The sequence below is a fragment of the Cheilinus undulatus genome, linkage group 7 (genome assembly GCF_018320785.1).
Source record: "Cheilinus undulatus linkage group 7, ASM1832078v1, whole genome shotgun sequence".
Lineage (NCBI taxonomy): Eukaryota > Metazoa > Chordata > Actinopteri > Labriformes > Labridae > Cheilinus > Cheilinus undulatus.
This window is the reverse complement of record NC_054871.1, coordinates 18,025,200-18,049,421: the sequence shown is the minus strand read 5'-3', so window position 1 is coordinate 18,049,421 and position 24,222 is coordinate 18,025,200. Positions and strand designations below refer to the sequence as shown.

At 38.2% G+C, this 24,222-nt stretch overlaps 1 protein-coding gene across 2 annotated transcripts in view; it reads right to left on the bottom strand.

The window, feature by feature from the left end:
- rabgap1l (RAB GTPase activating protein 1-like) overlaps positions 1–24,222 on the bottom strand; it is a 172,556-nt gene that overhangs the window by 37,407 nt on the left and 110,927 nt on the right. For both annotated transcript variants that reach the window (XM_041792373.1, XM_041792372.1), the window contains 3 exons: positions 23,057–23,200; positions 11,253–11,294; positions 843–971 (listed from right to left, as the gene is read on the bottom strand). In XM_041792373.1, the coding sequence (XP_041648307.1) occupies positions 843–971; positions 11,253–11,294; positions 23,057–23,200 (315 nt within the window). The remainder of the gene's footprint in view (positions 1–842; positions 972–11,252; positions 11,295–23,056; positions 23,201–24,222) is intronic.

The following is a 24,222-nucleotide window of genomic DNA, read 5'->3' as shown; positions in this document are numbered from 1 at the left end:
TAGTTAAATCCTGGTGAAGCACCTCAGGGTCTTCAAGCATTGGCTTAGCCTATAAATTCCAACTCACTGCTGAATGAAGTGGGAGATTTTTTTTATTGGACAGAAGAAGTCCCCTGGTGGGCAAACCCTGATCTGTTTTCATGATAAAACATGAAAGAAAATGTTTTCACAACTTGTGCAACTCTATTAACAACTCTTCCTCCCACGTCTTGTAGACTTTTCAAATAGGGCAGAGATCCTACTTCCATTATATTTAGTTTAAACTTTTCCTTGTTTCACATTTTGAAAACTTTGAATATGTGGAAGTGTCTTCCTGCTGCACAAAAACCGCAGCACAGGATCCATTTGAGATTACAGCCTTTGTTTGAAAGAACAGAATGAGACAGCAGTGACAATAACCAAGAAGATGTCAACAGCAAAAAGCCCCAGAAAATGTAAGGAAAAAAATCTCAGTGCAATCTAATGCTCTTGCTGAGCAGCATTTTCTGTTTTGTATGATGTTCCGTGTACAAAATAAACTCTGAATACAAATCAGGGACACCACCAGAGTTCAGATTAGCTAAATTTAAAGCTAGACAACTGAGCTGATCTCAACATCACTTTACTCTGCACAGCACTCATTTTGACACCCCTGTGGTTAGATTCATTTGTGTCTCAGTGGGAAACAAAAAGAAAGGTATTGCTTTTTATATTGCTTGAACCTATACAATAAGTTTACATAAGGAGATCTTTAAAGTATAAAGGTCTTGATTTATCAGTGAAACCCCCAAAGATGCAGGTAAATTCTAAGGTAAGGGGTTTAAGGATCCTAGATTGTGGTGTTTGTCGGTAATGGTCCTTACCTTGATGTTGCAGGCTTGCTCCATGAGCCTGCGAGCGTTCTCTGCAGCTCTGTAGCGTTTAGGGAGCTGGACTCTGAAGAACTTGAGAGCCCCTTCAAAGTCTGCCTGTAAGAGGTCCTCTTTAGATGTCTGGAGTGAGACATAAGGAGCAGGGAGAAGAGGGGAGGTGGTGGAGAACAGAGAAGAGACAGTCATTAAGATGCAGACTTACAGGGTAATCTTGAACAGTTTATTTTATTATATTCTGGGAGGAAAATGGTTGCATATACACCTAGTGGAAGATGAATTATGGTTAGAATGTAGTTATGCTCTCAAATTATTCACATATGTTTGAAAGATTCATAATTTTATAGTTAGCCCCGATGCTAATCTATGTATCATTATATCACAATATCATTTATTTTAGCAGAAGAAGAGGAGTCAGTCTTTCCATTAGGTTTAATCGGGTGCTAAAACTCACATTACCACACCTATAAAAGTGATCTGACACAGAAATATTATAAAGCCATTATTTTCCCTTAAGCAGTGTGAAGTTATTTTATTTTTAAACTCAAAGTAAGGCACCACAGGGTGTGCTATAAGAATAGACAAATCTTGTAAAAAGCACTTTGTCAACCCATTTTTTGAAATGCTATACATCCATCCTTTTTCTATACCGCTTATAGTCACAGGAGGGGTGGGGGGACTGGAGCCTATCCCAGCTGCCACTGGGTGAAAGGCAGGGTTCACCCTGGACTGGTCCATAGAGGCAGACAACCAGGCATGCTCACACTCGCACCTATGGCCAATTTAGAGACACCAATTACCCCAATGAGCATGTTTTTTGGTGATGGGAGGAAGCTAGAGTACCCGGAGAGGATTAGCCTCAAAACTAGTGTTATCAGTCATCATTATGTTTGAACAGATAAACAGGCCTGCAGTATAGAACAGAGCAGTGTGCTTTTTAAAGTTTTTTTCGGGTGTCATCCGGCTTATGTCTGTCGCTCAGGAGTGCATGCTGATAGCCACAACAATGTTTGAGTTTGATTAAGATTCATAATTGAAAAGCATGAATTCTGGAGAACAAGTCCCAAAAACACCACGTTTCAGACAAAAATCAGCTTTTTGCTGCCAAATTTTCTAACTGGAGGACATTTCCGCATACAAGCAGAAATGTCCACACTTGGTTTAAGTCACACAGGGAGTAATTTAGAGAAGGGTCAATATTCATCCTAAAATGACGTACAGGAGTTAAATAAGTGATAGATAAAATATAAGTTCGGATTGTGGATTTTGTGATTCACAAAATGTTTTTTGCCAAACTTTAACCCAGTCAGTAGAAGATTCTGGGTAGTTTCCGTTCTGTTTCGATATGAACGGTAAGAGAGGTTGTGTTTTCTCAAAAAAAATCATAGACATGTGTCCTTAAGAGAGTCCTAAAAGTTCCCTAAATAACACCACTTTAGGATGAAGATCAGGCAGTCTGTCAGTGGAAATATTAGCAGCATGTACAGCCCATCAGAGCAAAAATAAGTTTTGGTTGGCAACTACTGTTATTGTTTTGATTTCCTAATAACCATTACTTTTAATATTTACTCAGGTCGATCTTATTGGTGTTTGCTTTTACTCTCTTGATGCTTGTATCAATTTAGTGTTTTCTTTCTTCATACTTCTGCTTTTACTTTTGTTTTATCTTTAATGCTATAGCTCTCCTCATGTTTTCAGTTCTTATTGTTTCTCTTTTTAAGTATTTCTTAAAACTTTGGTCCACCTGGTATCAGGTTTTGGAGCCCAGTTCCAGTGTTGGCCAGGCACTCATGGGTTCTTATGATGCCTTGTGATGTCTTAGGATGCCTTAGTTCTTATATTGTTGTAGGATTCTTACTTCTTCTGACGTCTTGGGATGTTTTGGTACTAATGATATCTCATGTCATCTGGGTGATGATATTGAATGGGTTTAACATGTAGGTTGGTTTTCGGTTCTTCTACCTTTAGGGTTCTCTTGATGTTATGTGGATATCTTGTGTTGTTTTTCTCTTTTTCTTTTGTTTGGGTTCTGCTGCTTTGTTTTTCTGCATGTCAGAGAACTTTGCAAACTCTTTGTTTAAAGTACTACACAAATAAAATTATTATAATTGTTATAATTGCTATTATTTCTAATAATGTCACAATATCATGTACTTATACTTATTTTCACACCCCTGAAATATTAATGAATTACATGCTGGACATCAGTTAAGCCTATGAGCATTAAGGGTGTTTAGGCTTTGGGATGTAGATATGGATACAGGGAATGGACACTAAATGTAAATGCATGCATTCAGGCACTAAATGTAAAAAGACCACTCACACACATGTAAACCTATGACACCATCTTGTGGTATAAGGACGTACTGTCACAAAAAATCTATCCAAGATAGACAAACATAGAGTACATGTGAGCAGGGTTGGAAAGCAACTAATTACATTTACTGTAATTACTGCAATTGAGTAGCTTTTTTTGAGTACTTGTACTTTTTGAGCACATTTTCAAATCATTATTCCACATCACATCCCAAAACAGCAAGAAACTGGTGTGTTGAAATCTCAGGGTTTCACATTTCAGAGTTGATTTTTACTCTCAGAGTGTAATTTTAATGGGAGGGATGTGTGGGTGGAGTTTCCCATCATGCCCTTTGGCAGTGTGTTTAGATGTGTTTCAATGCTGTCTGTTGTAAGGGGATCCCTGGTGGGGGTTTTTTGGTCATGCTTCCAGTGGATTGTTGTATTTTTCAATGTGAGACACATTCCCCCCATTAGTGAAGATATCCACCGAGTTAGAGTTCCTGCCTGTGACTTTAGGTGTTCCTAAAGGATGCATAGGGCATATTATTCATCAGTATGCAATGTCCTGCTATGAGGCTGGCACTGTGCTTTTTTAAGCTTTGCCACAGATTTTCAAGAGTTACTGCAGAGCTGTCAAACTGGAAAATAATTTAACCCTATGTGAGTTCAATTAACACAGTCAATTTTGCTGTGTATTTTACTTTACTATAGAGGTGGGACTTTACCTGAACAACTTTTACTTTTAGCCTGATAGCCCGTTTAGCCTGATAAATTCCAAATCATAATGAGACAATGTGATAAACAATGAAGAATATATTAGAACAGAAAGGAAATAGCACAGAATAGGTTTGCTTTAACTGCTGCCTTCATATAGCATCTTTTCTGTGAGTATCCATTTGAATCTATATACACTGAATCCAGGGATTAAATCACAGAGTTAACATGCTATATAAAGCAAATAAAATACCAGATAATTACATGGAAAATTGTTTAAATGCTTCATATACCAAGGTTCCTACTAAAATTGGAATCAAGCAGGCCTCTATTTAGGGTCGATCAAAAGCTTTTCACCACAGAAAAGTCAGAAATAAAGAGATAAAAGTTGCTTTTTGGAGCTGCTGCCCTACATTTTTCACCATCCTGTCACCATCTGTAGCTATTTTTATCATCGACACATATCATCTATCAAACACTTTTCTATAACTCTAATCCTGACCATCTTTGCTGCATGCTTATTCTCCTCCACCCAGCATCTGTTTCCCATTCCCCCCTCTCTTTCTCACCGCCAGCAGCTTTGGGACAAAGAGCCGGTGTCCCATCCCGAGGAGTCCCATGACCCTGCAGAAAGAGTCTGCTGACGCCTGCTGACTGCTTCGGGCCCTCTCCTCCGCTGTGCCCTCTCCATCCTCCACTGCCCTGCGTGCCGATGGAAGGGGCAGGTGTGGGGTCAAGGCAGGTATAGGGGGAGGAGAAGGTGGAGGAGAGGATGGAGGAGTTGGTGGAGGGGTAGGACAGGGTGAAGGAGAGGGGTGGTCCCGCTCCGGGGCCAGGGTGGCAGGTGACTCCAGCGTGTCGTCCAAAAGTAGCAGTTGGTTTCTACGAGTTGGAGGGAAAGGGGTGGCAGGTGTTTAACGCTGGGGAGTAGAGAATTTCATCGGTTGAAGGAGGAAAAGTCTCAGTCGGGTTTTCAGGACGCCAGCAAGGTAAGAAAAACAGCGACCCAACAGAGACAGCCCAAGCATCCAAGGCTGGCGACACGGAGATCGCTTCAGCACCACAGAGTCTGCACTAGTGGACAGGATGTCGCTCAGCTTGTACCGCTGTCAGAGTCCAGAAACTCCAACACGGCTTTTCAAAACCACAGTCAGAAAGTGACGTATCAACGCTGCTTCCAACATAATGCTGAGTCTCCCAGCTATCTGCCAGACTCACTCTGAAATCCAATCACACTTCCCACTCTCATCTTCCTGAATGCCAAACTCCCCCAACCAATTCCAGTCCGGTATGCTGTCGCCTAGCAACAAAGCTTCCAAACACGTGGGTCTCTGTGATGAAGTACTCCACCTTTTTAATATATTCTCCTTTGCAGCGCGACTTCAAAGACTGAATCCCCTTCGGTCCACACGACTGAATGGCCTTAATGCTCGCGGCTCAGACGACACATCAAAGCAGTCGATATGTTTTGTATTCTTTTCTCCAACACGGGAGGCCGCCTCTGGTATGATGCTGACAGGGATTTTTTAGCTTCTTTGAAATGTTAAATTGCCTTAAATAGCAGCGTGATTCCTTTCATCTGAAGAGTGCCAGACTAAGCCTGAGCAGGAGAAGAGATGAGGTCTGTTAGCACGTTAGCGCTCCTCTGCCTTCAGGAGATGATGATGCCTTCCTGTTGGTTTACAGCTGAGTGGATGCTGAACCCGTTGGCTCAGATGAAGCCGGTCATGCATGAATAACAAGGCCAGTTTGGGAATGTGTAGCCAAACAGAAGAAAGTCTCTCTTGTTTTCTCTTCCTCTCTGATTTCAAGTCAAATCTGACACAAAGAAGTCAACAGCTCGAGCATGGACTCCACTGTCTCATCCTTCCATTAGCACCAGCCAGACATCTGGTCTGCAGCGGTCGGTAAACCCTTTAGATTGGAAACCAACTCCTTCCGATGGAAAGTCACAACAAAGCCTAAATGGATGCTGTCAGCTGGAGAGTGAGTGTTGTTCCTCCTTCAGGAGTGATGGCTGTGGCCAGCTACTGTGGTGAGGCAGAGAAAAGAAACCGCACAGTGCTTCTCAGCCCTCTTCCCTCTCGTTCTTCTTTGCTTTCTGTCTCTCTTTGTGATGCTAACAGCTAGCGGCTAGCAGGGGCGGCTCCATTGCAGAGGTCTGGGTGGCGATGGACAGAGGTAGCATGTTAGAGAGCAAACAGAAAGGAAGAGAAGGTGGAGGTAGTGTAGTGTAGAAGGCAAGGAAAAGAGAAAAAAAGGAGCCGAGAGATAGGAAGAGATCCACGCACTCATCCATGAGGGTAAAGATAAAGAAAAGACAAGCAGAGCTCCACTCCTCAAGGTCCAGATTGCTAACACGATAGCTTATGCTCCTGTTGTGATGTGGATGGTGGCGGAGAGGGAGGGAGGTGAACACAGATGGAGGGAGGGAGGGGTGATGATGAGAGCGGAGGAGAGAGAGAAGGATGGGTGTAGGAGGGAGGAGGGAGCCTCGGGGGGAGAATGCCGTCATGCCCGGCCAATGAGAGGCGGGCTGTGGAAGCCCCTTCTACAGTACCCTCCTCACATCCTCATTTGTTTTCTGTCCCCAACCATCGCATGCAGTGTATCTGTCTTTCCATCATACAGAACAAATTGCTGCTGTAATATTGAGTAGGAGGGATTTTGAAAAACAACCATACATGATTCTTTCATAGAGGAGGCCTGTTAAGCTGCATTACTGAATAAGAAAAACACCCATGCATTTATTACTACAAAAATTATTAGTGAATTTGCAAGACCGAATTGGAACTAACCACCTTCAAAGTCTGCTCATGTTGGGCATTTTTTATTGTGTACACTGTGCAGCCGCTTTATGTTGCAAATGAATAGATCAGAAGTCAGCAATTTAAATGTGATAATGGTTTAGACTGCAAAGCTACAGAAGCCCAAAGTGGACACACATCTAAATATTTTATTTCATTCATTCTCCCTGTGATACTTTCTGGTCTTTAATGAGATTCTTCTAGGTTAATCTCATTATTTTAGGTTAATAATGCGGGTGTTCCAGTGGTAGCAGGTTCATTTTATACATTTTCTCAATATGGCAAGTTATTTTTCTCATTATCTTACAATGGTTGCTTTCCTCTGTTAATTGGAATTTTTTTTGGTAATCCAAAATACAACACAGTAGGTCAATCATTACTGTGGTATGTCAGACATGCCATGCTACAACTGCCCACAGTAATCAGATGGCCTTAGTCTATTTCTGGGTTTATTTTGGAGATAAGTACACTTAGAACAAAAAGTAAGTAAGTTAACGTTCGGTAGATTATTTCTTTGTTGTAACAATGCTTCTTGGCAATTAATCTTATATCCTGGGAAAGCCTGGTAATTTCCCTTTTAAATGGTGCCACATTTGTAAGGAACATGCATTTATAGGATGAGCAGCAGAGCTGAGTATGAAAAATTTGTCCAATCTTCTCTGCCAATGTCAGCCTATTTTGCTGTTGCTATTGACTATTGTTTGAGCTTCTGGTTCCCCATGGTGCTGACAATCAGATGCATGATTGGCACCTGTTATGTTCAGCAATGAGTCCAGATTTTGTCTACAGCAGCTGGATGGTAGGGTCAAAGTGTGGAGAAGACACATGCTGACTGCTACACCGATAGAGCAACCTCAGATTTCCACATACAGCTCCTGTGCTGGGATTTGCAAGCAAATCATACTGCAGAGCAAATCGCTCCCTATCTAGTCAATTAGAGCAGTCTGTAATGGGCACGTCTCTGAACCGCCACTCCGCTTCGTTGGAGATATGCTGCAGGTCTATTTTCAATGCCGGCCGCTGCTAAAGCTGTGTCCATTCCCGTAAATCAGACAATGCAGTTAAAAGCATGGAGTATCTGGTACTTTCAAAGTACAACAAAATGCATGGACTTCCAATTGTAAATCACCACCATATCAACATTATGTCTCATCCTGCAGCGAGAGCAAAGGGTCACCTGGAGGTCAGAGGGTCACTGAGCAACAACGGTGCCAATGATAAGGAAAGTTAACTTTTGAAGTAAAAAGCCACCGAATTTTACAAAAACCTGTATATCCTTTAAGCAAACATTAACCTTTTAACTTCCTAATGTACTCATCCATGGCAGAAGCAATAATTTGATGGACTCATGCCAAAATGAATGACAAATCAACCCAAAAAAGGGAAAATAATCCACTGTTGACATACTATTCCTGTGTGAACTCGCAGGTCTTCCGTGATCCCAGCCCTCTGATCAGGGCAGCACTTTGTTGCGCACCACTCCGGACACACTTCCAGTGTGCGAGGTTGCTTGCCTTCAGTCGGAAAACCATGGTGCAGCAGTTGTATGTGGAAATTCCATGAAACATCTCTTGGTGGAGACAGTGTGATATCGAGATGAGATTCTGCATCCAGTTGCAATCCCATATCCGGGATCACAGTCCGGGACTGAACACTATCCTCCAAGATGACAACACTCGCCTTCACAGAGCGGGATTTATCAGAGACTACCTCCAAAATTTGGGAGTGGAGAGGATGCAATGGCCTGCCAGCAGTCCTGAACTCAACCCCCCATGAACATTTGTGGGACCAGCTTGGATGTGCTGTTCGTGCAAGAGAGACCAACACAACCACACAGGCTGACATGGGACAAATGCTGGTTGAAGAATGGGATGCCACTCCACAGCAGTGTGTGACCAGGCCGGTGACCAGCATGAGGAGGAGGTGCCAGGCTGTTGTGGCTGTGTTCCTCCACAATATAGTGCAGCTTCTGTTTGTTAAATAAGTAAATTGTTAAATCGCCATTATTTCTTGTTCCTTTGGACTTCAATCATCCAATCCACAAAACACCAAACAAGAGTAAGTCAATGGCAGAATAAGCTGTTTGTCATTGCCAGGGAAGACTTGGCAAATTTTTATGGGTGCAACACACATACTCAGCTCTGCTGCTCATCCCACAAATTTCCCTACTTTTAGTGCTAGGTTTAGTTTAATGATGAAGAATGATCTTTATGAGAGATAAAATGTGACATTACTGTAAATATGTTAGTAAAAAGAGTGGCGATAGTAAGAGCCAAAGATGATAAAAAGCAGCAGTTTCTATTCTTCTTTATCTCTGATCAGGCCTTTAGTGTGGTGGAAAAAGTTACTTATCTGTCATCATCATCAGGAATGACTTGAGAGATTATGATGTGAATGCTTCTAATTTTATGCAAATCTAATATCCTGGAATGTAAATTACAAATGTACACAGATAATGTCGAAATAAAGCTTTTTACAGCTTACTGTACTTAACTTTGTACTTCTCACTTATGGTGCAACAACAGTGAAGAAAAAATGAAAAAGCTACAGATAATATTAAAGATGCAGGTAGAATATTTCTTAAATCACCAAGACAGACAAGTGCTAGCCACACATTTGTCACCAATAATGTGTCCACACTTCAGGCTGTGCTTGGAAATTTTGTGATTTCTATGATTGACAAAGAAAATGAAATAATAATGTCACTTATTCAGCCAACAATGGTTGGACACAAGGTTCTCAGTTTGTTACTGGAAATATTGGTACAAATTTCTCTTTGTGTTTTAATATCTGAAAATTTATGAATTGTGATTTTATCCTTATTTTGTTGTTTTGTATTGTATTTATTTTGTTTATGTATAGTGAAATGGACCTATGGGTCTGAAATAAAGTATAGTGTAAAGTATGGATGTATTTTTACTTAGGGCTCCCATACAAAATATATATGACTAGGAGATCCATTATATTTTTTCATCTGGTTATTTCTCCTTCTTCATCCTTTTTTGTAAATGTGCAAAGTCAGAAAACATAATACTAATATTGCAGGTGTTCAAATCATGAAGTGAGAGACCAAACAAAGCACAACAAAGTTAGAGTCAAATACTGTATGTTCATCTGACTTTTAAAATGACATGCCTCCTTGCCACATCTTTAATTGCTGACAAAACGTTCAACATTTAGACTCTACAAATTTATTCCATAAATTTTTGGGTGCTATTTTGCAGTCATTTTATAAACAAGCAATGCTTTCATCTGAAAACAGAAATCAACTAAGTCAACAGACCTTACGAACCGTTTTGTCTTTTAGTACTAAAATATAGACAGCATGATTTGGCATGAAGTCTAGTCCATATCACTGAGTTTGTGAGTTGCAGCAAACCTTCAACACCAGCTGTCACATGTAATTAATGTTCATATTAAATGATCAGACTCCTGACATGTGACATGATGAGTCATTGTAGATAAACACTCATTCATCCTGACAACAGATCTGATTACACAACAAACTAACTTTAAACAACTCTGCACTCAAACTTTTCCACTTTTCAAAATGAGAAGCCTGGGGGAGCTAAAGGATGAAGCAAAATCTCCTATGAAAGAAACAGTGAAATGGATAAAAAAAATCTGACATATGAGATTATTTGAGACACTAACATTTAATTTATGTTCTTTTAGATATTATTGATGTTATGAACTGATTATACAAGAGAAGAAATCTGAAGAAAATGCTTGATGTAACTGAGTATTAATAAATAGAAATTATGACTGCTCACAAAAAGACATCATATTTAATCTGAACTAATTAAAATGTAGATTAAATTACAATTTGGGCTTCTCTAACTTTCAAATCGTACAGGGTGCAATTTTCAATTGCAATTGCAATTAGATTTTCTTCACAAATTATTCAGCCCTAATCTGAAAATGTTTAACTTAAAACAAATCTATAGAAAATTCTGATAAAGTTGTTTGAAGAAATATAGGAGAATTTTTATTTTGTTTGTTTGTTAAGTTACCAACAAATCTGAATGCAATAATAACTGATCTACCTTAAAAAAATAGTTTTATATGGTTAAATTAAAGAATTAGTTGGAAAATCATACAATTCTGAGAAGAAACACTTCAGAAGATTGGAAAAAGAAACAGTGAACTCAATGTATTTCATTATAAAATATCATGACTGTATACCTGTATATCATTTTGATGTTAAACACCATGTGCCTGAACTTATTACGCTTTTAGGAGATTAGGATGTAGTTTCTGACTAAGACACTAGGGGGCAAGAAATATCAACAAACAAAACCCCAAACCTGCACCCATCATATCAGACCAAAGACCTCCTGAGTCACTACAATACTTCTGCACACTCATGCCTCAAAAACGTTCTATAAACCCTCAGTTCACAGCAAAGAAATGTTATCTAGGATTTTACATTATCACACAAACCTTTCATCTTTCAGCTTTTCACTTAAGCTAAATTTACATGAAGATTAAACCAAGCTGGGTAGCTTTTTATCCTCCTTTTTATGGGAGGAATGATAAAAAGCAGACAGTTTTGGAGGAATGCATGAAAAAAGTTTGTACTAACCTTGAGCAGAGCCAAAGCAACATTGAAGATGATGTTCAGACCCTGAAAGAGAGAAGAGAACTAAATATGAATACAGACTCAAATAGAAGAAAAAGTTTTATGTTCGGAGAGGCTTTTCAAATTAAAAATTATAAAACTTTAATTGAAACCCTTTAGATTTCTGATATAGTTCGACCCTCACTATATAATTCAGAAAAAATCCTCAAACATTAAATGCAAATCATAGCCAAAGACAGTTAAAATAATAAAAATAGTGGCGAGTCCAGCTGTCCTCATCCTTTCTGCTGTCAGGTAGAACATTTGTGAAAAAGTCATTATCCCTGTGGTCACTGAAATATGCAGGAAACCAGTTCATGGTAAAAGGGTGCTCTGCTGCAGGAGTGACTCTTGGTCTTCCACATGCAGCATTTAAAAATAACTTATCTTTCAGCATTGTTTATTTCAAATTGTAACAGCTATCTGAAGAAATGAGTAGATTAAGAAAAAATCAAAAGTGAGCTGATTTCATTTTATTTATCTTTAATTATCACAAAAATCTAAATAAAATTCAGTTGAGGATTAAAAAAGCCCTCTTGAGTATCATCTTAAATTTCAAATTTTCTTACATATTTACACTCAGTATCAACTGCTCATTGATGCAAATGTTAACCAGTTACAGGGCCGTAACTGATGCTTTTAGTCATGTAGACATGGTCAAGAAAAGAAAAATGGCCAGACTGGTTGGAGCTGACAACAAGGCAATAATAACTCTAATAGACACCCATTACAAGCAAGGTATGCAGAGAAGCATCTCTGATTACAGAAAATGTCCAACTTTGAAGCAGACGGGCTACAGCTGCAGATCACACTGGGTTATACTCCTGTCAGCTAAGAACAGGAAATTGGAGCACAGGCTCACTAAAATTGGACAACAGAAGAGCGGAAAATGCTTCCCATGCTGGGTCTGATGCGTCTCAATTTCTTCCCATCAAGACACCTAAATTCATCGGTTGCAGTGATTTGATTGGCTGATTAGGTATTTTTATTAATAAGCAGTTGAACAGATGTACCTAATAAAGTGATGGGTAAGTGTAGCTCACATAGACTGTTTATTTAACCATTTTATTTTTAAGGCAATTTAGAACAACTCAAAAAAAATTTTGTTAAAAGGTAAACGCCTGAAAGGACACTCCCTGCAAAACCTGAGATTATTTTAAAATACTGTCAAACTCCGTTTCTTTCTATGCTTTTTACTCTAAATCCATTTACACATCCGTAAGCCTTCTTCTGAGATCTGTTCTTACAGTTCTGTATCATCCATATCTATTTACATAATCACCCTTCTTTATTTTCATCTGATGTAATCATTTTTCTTGAGACCATTAATGCAACAAACACAAGCACTCACAAGTACTACAATGCCAATAGCAAGCAAAAATAAACTGCACAGAAAAACAAACACTGAGACATATACAATCATCATGGTCATTATTCTTCTAAGCATGGCCTTAACGTACTCCATTTTCTTTCATTGTCACTTATTGTTCCCTGTCTGTTTGCAATCATTCCTCTAACCTAAAATAATGTGTCCTTTTTTTCTTCTTTTTTTGTCAGAGAAAAAAATTGGGACTATCTAATGGTCTTTACCTTTCAGCTCAAAAATGAACGTCTCTCCTAACTGTATTTAAAACATTTGAAAAGCCACTTTTTAATTCTACAAGTATTATTTTTCGAGGGCTCATTATCAATGATAGGGAAGGGGATATAAGGCCATTTTTTAGAGACATCCAAAACATTGCCACATTTGGACAATACAAAAAGATGCATCAAATCTTTAATTTCAGATTCCCTAAAGTGACGATACTGAATGTTGATTTTAAAGAACTGAGATTTAGTATCAATAACAGAATTATAAGTTAGTTTATACTAACATTAACACTCATGATTAACATGTTAAAATAATAATAACACAACTCAATCATATGACTAAGTTTGACAACAACTACCAGCACAGATGTTGACATGCCTGGGGGTGACCAGGTTAAGGTGATTGAGACAGACCCAGGTCTGCTTAATGGCAAATTTGGATTAAAAAAGCTGCTGAATGCAAGTTTAGATAAAACCAGCAGTTTACATTCACTTTGCAGCAGAATTTATCTAGTTCTTGGTGTATTTGTCTACTGATTATGTTAGCAGTTTATGGATATTACTCTACAAATAAGATATTGTAATTCACAAACCATTTCAACTACGCTGACACATTAAATAAAGTTTATTAAGCTATACTTGTTCTTTTGTCTCAAAGCAAAATGCAATTTAATGCTAGCATTTTTAATGTATGATTTATTCTGATTAATCACAACGTATTTGTGTGATCATTTTTTTTAATCATTTACCAGCAATATTTTTTACACCCCTCTCCTTTGCAAATGGGTATTAAATGTCCCATATATCGTTCAGATCATAAGCCCCCAAGAAAAATGTATTCATACAGGTTTATCTTATTTCCTCTAAGCCACAGAATTTTTTTCATGAAAGGTCTACAAACCAGTAGTTTTCTTTCTGTATTTTTCACTTTTTTCCTCCAAACCATTAAGTGCTGCTATAAACTGACTGTATCCATATTTTGAACAAGTTCCTTCAAAACAATTTCGCAAGAAGTTTATTTTTCCAGAAAATAATGCCCTTTAAAATTCTCCCAAAAGAAAGGTAATCTATTGATGAATGTGTTGGAATTAAACTATATTAATCAGCGGATATACTGGAAATGTAACTATGCCAGTATCATAGCTTTAAAAAAGGGGACACATTAGTAAAAAATCCCAGAAAGATACAGAAAAACAAGAGTACAACACAAAAGACTCGAGGAACTCCAGCCATGAGTCCAGTAAACTTTCTATAACCAAGATGCTTTAAAGGACAGGTTTTGTGGCCTAAGAGTAATTAATCTGACATCTTCTTTATCTAAATAATTATAAAAATATTTCTGTATATCTTCCGTCATCTTTATATTGCTTTTTTTCCTATCAAATGATTGCTTTTTTTCTCTCCTCATCATAAACACTTTTTTGCTTTTATTATTTTATTTATCTATTTTATTTGGCAATTATTATTTACATATTCTATACAGTTACATAACTCCTGGTTTTGAAATAAAAAGAGAGAAAATGTAAAGCTGACGTCGTCTCTGCTTGGGAACACCCATCCCCTTGGTCTCAGTGACAACCAGTTCACATGGCAACACAGAGCTAAAAATATCAGGACAGCTCTAAAAATAACTGTTAAAACAGGGGGGGAAGAGAAAAGAGAGCGGAGCGCTGTGTTCACACCTTTCTCTGTAAACCTCAAGATGGTGCCACAGCGCTGAGGTAGGATCAAAGGTGTGTGGAGAGAAATATAATCTCAGAGTGTATCGGAGAAAGACAAATTCATGCAGGAAGAGATGACAGAGAAAGTGACAGCTGGGCCTGAAGACGGCTGAGGGTGCAAGAAAATATGAGAGAAAAAAATTTTAGTCAAGTCAAGTTGATTGAGATAAATGACTGTAAAAAGATGGACAACAAGACGTCACCCCAAAAATGAAGCCAAAATATGAAGCACTCCCCAAACTAACTGTAGTGTAAGTTATAAGCTGTGTCATGCTACTTGTTAAAACTATAAAATCAAGATCATGTCTAATAATTTTTTTCCTGAACATGTTTTATTTTGTATAGTTGTTCATGATGCTGATTTATCAGCTTTATCTCTTTGTTTGATGCTATAAAAGAGGCAAACTGCTGTGTTTGATAGCTCTGTTGACAAACGAGACCACTGCTTTGCTGTGTGCACCTTATTAGATGAGTAGAGAAAGAATGGAAACACAAGAGTCATTGGACTTTCCATTAATGTGTATAAATGTAAATGCATGCTACAAATCAACACAACAATCTGTTCTGCGGCAGACTGTAGTGACCTTACGGATCTGTGCTATTTAGTCAGTAAGTTTAGTGAAGAGCTTGGCAATGTGACTTGAAATTTCTACACATTTTTGGCAGGGTTATAATTAAATTAAATGAGCAACGTATCGAAACACATTTTCAGGTACTAGAGCTCCCCTTCTCCTCCCTGAAATAAGCCTGTGATGCCATGATCAGCTCATGTCTGAGCATTAGAACACAAAGATGTTTGTGTAAGTCTCTGTGTGTTCAGCTCTCAGTATGTTGTAGTATGTTGTTATCAAGGAATCTGTACATTTTGTTTCACTCTGTGAGCTGGTGTTTAGCTGCTACTGAAATATGTTATTTCCTCATTTGGCTATTTAAAATAAAAGCACTTAAACTAAAAAAATTGAGATTTTTTTGCAGAACTACTTAAATTTACTGCTTTAGCTGGGATGGTGGTGAGCTACAGTGTTTACAGCTGCTTCTTTGACTACAACCAGAGCCACAGCCTCTATGTCTATTATCACTGACTTAACCCCCTGAGCCCTAGACTATTTTTAATCTTTCTGTCTCACCTGGACTAATTGTCTTAGATATCTCACAAAACATCAACCCTGTGGTGCACAGTCATCCTTTTTTTTTCAGGACAACCTGAGTTTTAAGAATATGTGTGCTGTAGTAATGGCACTTGAGTAAAAAAAAAAAATCATGAGACTATAAAGACAAAAGAAAAAACTAAATGGCAATTAAAACTCAAAGACAAAAAAAGTATTCGCACTGTTTTTATACTGGCTGATTATGATGCATTGTTCAAAAGAGTTCCTGTCTGCAGTGACACAGAGGGACAAATCACAGGCTCTCTGTCACCCTTCCTCTACATCATGAGCTATTCTGGCTGTCTCCTCAAGGATCTAAGTTTAAAGATGAACTGTTTTGGAAAACCAAATGCAAAGATGGAACAGCCTGTCATTTGTTGTAACAGCCCATGTGATATCCATTGTGGATATTGTGCTCATGCTAAGCTAGCAGCAAGAATGACTGAAAATTGATTTTAAAAAATGATATAAAAGATATTCAATATCAGAGTTTGCATTTACTATTTAAAGACCACAAGTTCCAGGCAAGTTAGAAAAGTCTCTGTAAGGGCTACAGAGGCATGGATAGCATCATTAGAACTGCACAATGGAGCGCTTCCAGAAAGAAGAAAAGTAAGAGGCTACAATGTATGGTTAAAAAGTTATTTAACTTTAATAAACCTGTCTCTTCTTGTCATATATGACATTGTCAGTCTCAGAGGGTAAAAACAAGAGAGCCATGAGTTAACCCCCAACCTCCCCATCCCGTCAAAACTTCAACATTTGTTTAAGCCATTATGATGGTGAAGTACATCGCTGCTATGCTGGGTTCAAGATGAACAAATCGAGTAACGTGGGACCGCCGAGGAAGATGGCAGCACACTAGGAGAGCTCCTGACCACCATCAGTAAATTTTGTAAATTTGGAGACACACGCTTCAGTTTTAGCTATACTACTAGTGCTTTCTACTAAAGTTAAGTGTTAAAACCATTAGTAGTTGTTTAAATGCATGTTTAAATCAGTATCATCAACATCCATTTTGTGGCAGGTAGGATATCATTGATGGCACAGGAACTGGCTCACCACCCGTCGCTAGTTGAATCTGTGTGATTTGGTCAGCAAAAGATGTGGGATGTCATAACGTATAAACATCAGGGCTCTCACAGTCAACCTCTACTTTACAGGCTCAATATTTCTTTCAGCTGTATATCTGGCTTGTTGATGAATGAAGAAAAAGTTAATGTTAGCGTACATCAGCAGGCAGTATTTTGTTTTCACATTTGCATAACAGGAGGAGGCACTGATGCACCTTTTGTCTTCATACACAGTCAACTATTCAGAAACATGGGTGACTTTCAAGGTCAATTTAAAGGTCAATTCCAATAAGGTCAACTATATTTTTGTTTAAAATCTTGTATTAACTTAATGATTCATATGTGACCTAATAAAACATCTAATGACATTGAGGTATAACCTTGGGGCTCCTTTAACTCGTAAAGGCCAAAGAAGTGTAGCCTCTAAATTATTGTTTCTAGTTCTGTCAATTGACGGGTTAACAATGCAGAGAGAACAAGAACAATCAAAGCAAACTGTTTAGGAGACTTCATTGAGGAGACAGAACAGCTCACAGAGAGGTAACAAAGGCAGAAAGGAAACAATGGAAACAACAGGAAGGGAGGCAGACAAAAGCAGTAAAAAGAAACATGAAGCAAGCAAAACGCTGACAATGACTGCAAAGAACAACAGACTACGGTATAAATAAAGAATAAGAGACTGGTGGGTTTATACAGAAAAGAAGTGTTAATGTGAGAATGATGAACACAGACAATAAAAACTATATAGAAATATTTAGAAACGAGTTATGACAGAAAAAGTAAACAGCAGGAGAGAGATGATAAAGGAAGGAAACAACGAATGAGTCGGAGAAGATGATGGAGACAGCTAAGAGGAAGAGGGCCAACTGAGGGAGCGTACAGGAGATGAGATTTCTGGTTATACAAGCAGATTCTTATCATTCGGCTCATTGGGCGAGAAAGACTTTTGAAACTTTTAATTGTTCTGCCTGGGGCCAAAAGAAGGACAGAGGGAAGGGGATAGAAAAAGAGAGAGATGAAGAGAAAACAAATAGGACATTAGGGTTTTAACGTTTCAACTAATGCAACATAGAGAACAAGACAAGTTTGAAAATTCAAAAATATAGAAATTTTTATCTGCCAGGTTCTCCACAGTTTCTTCCTCTGCTGGGTACATGTTGTTACTTAAAAATATTTGTTCACAAACAAAACAAAACAAAAAAAAAAAAACAGTCATCCTGCTGATTGTTCCTTCTCTTGACCTTTTAAGACATCTCTGACTGCACCTCATTGGTTTATGTTAATGTGGGGTCCCTCAAGGCTCTGTTCTTGACCCATTTAGCTCCAAACTAAGGATGCCCTGATCACGTTTCTCACAGTCAATAGCCTATGAGTGAGATCTGCCAATCACTGATGAGATACCCATCATATTTTGTGTGTTGATATTCTGTTATTTTGTCAGTAAGTCTATATAGCTTTGTATTCACAGAGACCTACAAAAGGAAGAGTAGACTGAAGTAGCATAAGTCACTCTTATTTAGTCATTTCATTACATATTAGGGATGTATGATATTTCTGCCAATAATAGATGTGTCGATATTTACAGATTTGTTTTAGCTGATACCCATATCGATACCAACATTTCAATGGAGTCCAGACCTAAAATTTCAGCCCTTAAAACACAATTTAAAAATTCAGATGATAAATTAACAAAGTCCTTAAGACACACTTCAAAGCGTAGGGAAAGGTGATGAACAGAGAAAAAGTCTTCATCTGATGTGTCTTTTGGTCTGGCCTAAACTCCACTAACTTTTTTGTTTGTATGGCAAACATTTACAGCTGATATGGGCTGATTTTTATAGCCAATATATATTGGCTATATATATATTGTTTTTCAACACTGACAGAAATTTTCATATCTGCTGATACCAAAAATACACTTTTTGAGCTAACATTTGGTGCTTACCTTGTGCATCCCTGTTACATGTGTTTATTTATGGGAGTAAATTAACACAGTTTTGGTAGACTGTCAAAAATATTACTGTAAAATACCAAATAATAGCCAGGGCGTTTATTTGTCTCAATCCCTGAGCAGACCAGGCATTTAGTTGGGAACCAGGCGGCTATTTGGAAAAGGTGTTTAATTCCTTTCTCACAAAAAATCTTGCTTAGCAAAAATTGGAAAAATATGGCAAATTCAATCAAAGTATTTATTTACACCAGTATGAATATCACCTTTACATTTTTAAGACAAGATTACAGTACCATAGTTATACTTTTGTCTTCTTCTGTCAACTCAACGCTCTCTAAACACTTTAAATACTAGTAAGGAACTAAACAAACACAAAGTTGATGACAAACAGTTTAAAGTTAATGTCGTTCTTTTTATTTTTTCGCTGGCACTGCTATCTCACTTGAGAAAACCAGCAAGGGACGGGGGTGCCCCAGCCAATGAGGAGGCTAGTACTCGCAGCCAATCGGGCTCAGGATAGAGGGAGCATTCCTATTGGCCGCTGTAGCTTCCGTATCTCAGCTCAGTGAGAAGTTGATTCTATTGCAGAATTACAGCGGTTTTCGGCCCTGTGTAGAATTTGTTCATGACGAGATGAAGTGTTTTCTTATCTGTGATTCGGCCATTGAGTTCAGTGGAAAGCAGAGCAAAATCACTCCACGAGCGCTTTGTCACTGTTAGTATTCAATTCAATGGATATTCTCATCCACGAGGAGGTACGCAAAGAGAGGGGCAGAGCTACGGAGCTCAAACAGGGAGAAGAACAGGAAGGGGGGGGTTGGGAGTTGATTCTATACAGTTCTCATATCATCTCAGTCACATATCAGAGCTTTAAATAAATTACACCCGGCATTTATTTGGAACAGGCGTTTATTTGTCAAAATGTACTGCCACACCTGGCGGGTAATTGGTATTTTACAGTAAGACTATTTAGTGGGCTAAACAGCGCAAGTGGTTTTCCAACATGGGATCTGGGCACCTCAGGGGGCGCAGAACCCTGTCTACCTGTCAGGGAGACGGTATAAAAATTAGATGTACATATATGTATGTACATATATATACAGCCCCACCGTGAACCTTCGGGGTGGCAGCATCATGCCGTGAGGATGTTTTTTTTCAGTTGGGACAGGGAAGCTCGTCAGAGTTGATGGCAAGATGGATGGAGCCAAATACGGGGCAATCTTGGAGGAAAAACTGTTAGAATCGGCAGAGACTTGAGACTGGGCCAGAGGTTCACCTCCCAGCAGAACAACGACCCTAAACGTACAGTCAGAGCTACAATGGAATGGTTTAGGTTGAAGCATATTTTTGTGTTAGAATGGCCCAGTCAAAGTCCAGACCTAAATCCCATTGAGAATCTGTGGCGAGACTTGAAAATGGCTGTTCACAGACACTCTCCATGAAATCTGACTGAGCTTGAGCTATTTTGCAACGAGTAATGGGTGAAAATGTCTGTCTCTAGAAGTGCAAAGTTGGTAGAGACATAAGCCAAAAGACTTGGAGCTGTAAGTGCAGCAAAAGGTGGCTCTACAAAGTATTGACTCCAGGGGCTGAATACTTTTGCACATCACATTTTAAGGTTTTTATCTTTAAAAATATTTCAAAGCCATGTATAATTTTCCTTTCACTTCACAATTATGTGCCACTTTATGATAATCTATCACATGAAATCCCAATATTAATATTTAGGTTTGTGGTTGTAAAGTGAAGAAATGTGGAAAAGTTCAAGTGTAATGAATACTTTTGCAAGCCACTGGAACTAAATGGACTCTAATAAAGTTTGGGGGATTTAACATAGCTGCTTTAAGTGGCTGACTGGGTAGCAATAGTTAGATGCTGCAGCAGCAGCAACAGTAGCAGAACCTGCAGACACCGGAGTATTAACCCAGGGATTGGATGGGTAACTCCCTGCCATTTCTGGTATTTTCAATCATGTATTTTTATTTAATAAATATTGTCTGATCATGATCAGCTGCCAATAAATCAGGGTATCTCTACTCCAAACACAATGTTTACTGTCCATAAAGTCACAGCTGCATGTTCCACCTCTGGGGCTTCAGCCAGACATTCCCAGCACAAATTCATTACAGACTTGGCTTCATCAGGTGTGTCTGGCAGCTTTACCTTTCACCTGATCAATTTGGCTAGCTTGTCATGATGAGCCAAATGGTCTGCCATTACTTTCAATTCATTTTCCTGATCAGTGACTACTGATTACTCTGTACTGCCAGGAAAAACATATCAGGTGTTGATAATTAATCCAAGGTACATTTCTGAACCATCTCATGCTTTCTCATGCTAAAATTAGCTATTACGAACTACAATACACTGTTCCAGCACTACAGTTTTTTGTTTTGAAGCTTTTAAAAGATTTTTGATTTAAATAATTTGCATCAAAGTTACTGAGAGGCAACTTCAGTTGGTTATTCAATGGGCTGAGGATAACACTGAAACCTCTTCCTTACCTTCAAACACAAACACGGGATAGGATTATTGATCTATTTTTATGATCTATCATTTCTTTATAGTTATTTCTTAAGCCTGAAAGTGATTCTGCATCGTAACTGTCAGTCAAAGTGATTAACAGCACACTGCTGAAACTAACTTTTGTTTACATCTGTGCAGCAAAGATTCATGGTAACTGATTAAAATGTTCAACATGAAAAAAATAAAAAATAAAAACAATATGGGAATAAGAGAACATAATAATACAGAATGTATACAACAAAACAAACAAATGAGAGGTACAACTTTGTTCAGAGGGAACTTCAAGGTCATCAAAAACCAACGTTTCCTCATTTGAGATTTAAGTCGGTATTAATTACTAGACTACCAGATGAATTTTTCTGACTGGGCAGGTTTTTCATTTTTTCTTTGTTTGTTTATTTGACTGTTTGTCCTTGTTCACTTCTTATAAAGTAATGCAATAGCCCAATAAATACAGAAATCAACAATGACTACTAGGTGTACGGAAATATATTGATACTGCAATGCACCATTATCTTACTGCTGCCAAATATTGTTACTGAAATCATCTTTAAAATGTGCTTATACCTGAGCACAATTTAATTTACTTAAGAGGTAGCAGTGGGTTAGATGTAGAAGAAAAGAAAGCAAGACGATGCTGGAGAGAGAATCTACAGGATGGATTATGATGCAAGTTGAGAATTACACCAAAATGCAGTGCATTTGACTTTTTAGAGGCAGTTATTATTCTCAAGGTTATATCAGGATGCATTATTGCAGGATTATCTTGGAATATGCCAATAATCAAAGAAATGCTGTGCCATGTCATCATTATTCTGAACAATACATATACAGTATGGTGTATGGTGTTGTATTGTATCATAAAAGAAATATCTTGAAATACGTCGGTTATCAAGGAAATGCTGTGTCATGTTATCATTATTGTGGGATCATGTATAATCCTGTATTGCATTGCATCCTATCACATTGTTTCATATCTCGACTTGACAAATTACATACTTTAGTAAATAAAACTAAAATGCATGAACAAAGAAGTTGATAGTGGGATAAATGTAGAAGAAAGAAAGTGGGATTATGGTAAACAGTGGGTAAGAGGAAATTCAATGGATGGAGCATGATACAAGTTGAAATTTGCACCAAATTGCAGTGCATTTGACCATTGTCAGAGCAGTTTATATTCTTGAGGTTATGATACAAGGATTTATTATTACAGGATTAACTTGGAACGTGTCAATTGTCACAAAAATGCTGTGCCATGATCATTATTGTCGGCCGTATACATACTCGGTACTATATTGAATCTTGAGTTAACCAGTGAGATACTGTAGTAAATTAAAGTAAAATTGCATAATATACAAACTGTTTGAAAAAGATTTTTTTTTGCCACTCTACTACAAGAGGCATGCAGTGATTGTCATTGGGTCACTCGGCCCTCATCACATTAAATCAGTGAATTTATCTTAAAAAGCCAAAACAAACACATCTTTATTGATGACACTGGAAAATGATTGAATCAAACCCTAGCACTGTAGATCTGAACCAACTGCTCTTCCTTTTCCTCACATCTCCATCTTCCTCTTTTTTGTTGCCATCTTTCCTCCAAACTTCCTGAAGCTCTCCACTATTCTTTTTCTCCCTTTCCAAGGTGCATACATCTTTGTAGACATTTAACTCTCCCCTCAGTGTACTCTGGAGAATGTGCACTACATCACCCTCCCTTCACTCCAAATTTCAAGTATTGCAGGGAGTCACACTTTACCTCACATAGCAGCAGGTCCGTAATATGAAAAACCATGCACAGGGGGAACTTGGCGGTGAAGAGGGTGAGGAACCACTGGGAGGCATACATGTGTGCCTCCAGGTTTAGCTCCTGGAAGTGGGACCACAGGTCTGGAAGTTGTTCCTGCAGGAGCAGAAAGAGGAGGAACATTTGAGATAAAACAGCACTTACAAGACTTTAAAGGATTTTGTTCTGCTTGTCATTTCAATTTCACATTACTTGTTTGAAGTCATACTTTATTAAATCATACTGTCCCACTGAGATGATAACCCCTTTTAAGAGAAACCAAAGAACAAGAAGAACAAAATTCAGCACAACATCCAAGCTGTCACACAGTCCAATCCATTTATCATAAATCAAACACATTATTAAACTTCCAGTAAGCACAAAAATGTGAAAATAAATCTCATTTGACAAAGCAAGAACAGTTATAATGTGTTATTAGAAAGAGACTGATGCTAATTCTTAAACAGAGATTTGTTTCATACAATTCTTCACCCTGATCTTTATTATATTACCTGCTTGTACAGTATTTTTGGTACAGTAATGTTGAACACAGAAAGAAAATAGGCAAAAAAGTGTGAATGTTTGTTAAATCATCTATGCATGTATCTGGGATTCAATTAGTCAGATAGTAATCCACTCTGGCAGCAACACTTAACATGCCACATGACACCTGACTGTATCAGATAGTGATCTATCCCCTGAGTGCTAATAATTAGCAGTCAATGCTAACAGCATTACATGGAGCACATTTAGTCGATGCTAACCAAGTTGATGTTGATGCTGACAGACGACAGCCTACAGGATGTCCTGGCCCAATTAAACTCTACTCTGTGAGTGAATTCAGGCTGTTGCAACAGAGTGGAGTGGGACCTTAACAGCACCATAATCATTAATGTCAACACAGTAAGCATGCTGCACAGTGCCCATTCAAGCATTGACTTTTATATGTACACTTGCATTATATCTGAGCATAGTATTTCTAGTAACTTGCTCTACATATAAATCTGAATATGATAAATCCTTCCATGCTGGTACATACTGTATAAGCTGTGTCTCCATCAGGTTTGAATAAAGAAACAAGATGAAGCTGAGCTAATACAGTAGCTACAACAAGTATTCAGGTAGTGATGAATATAAGG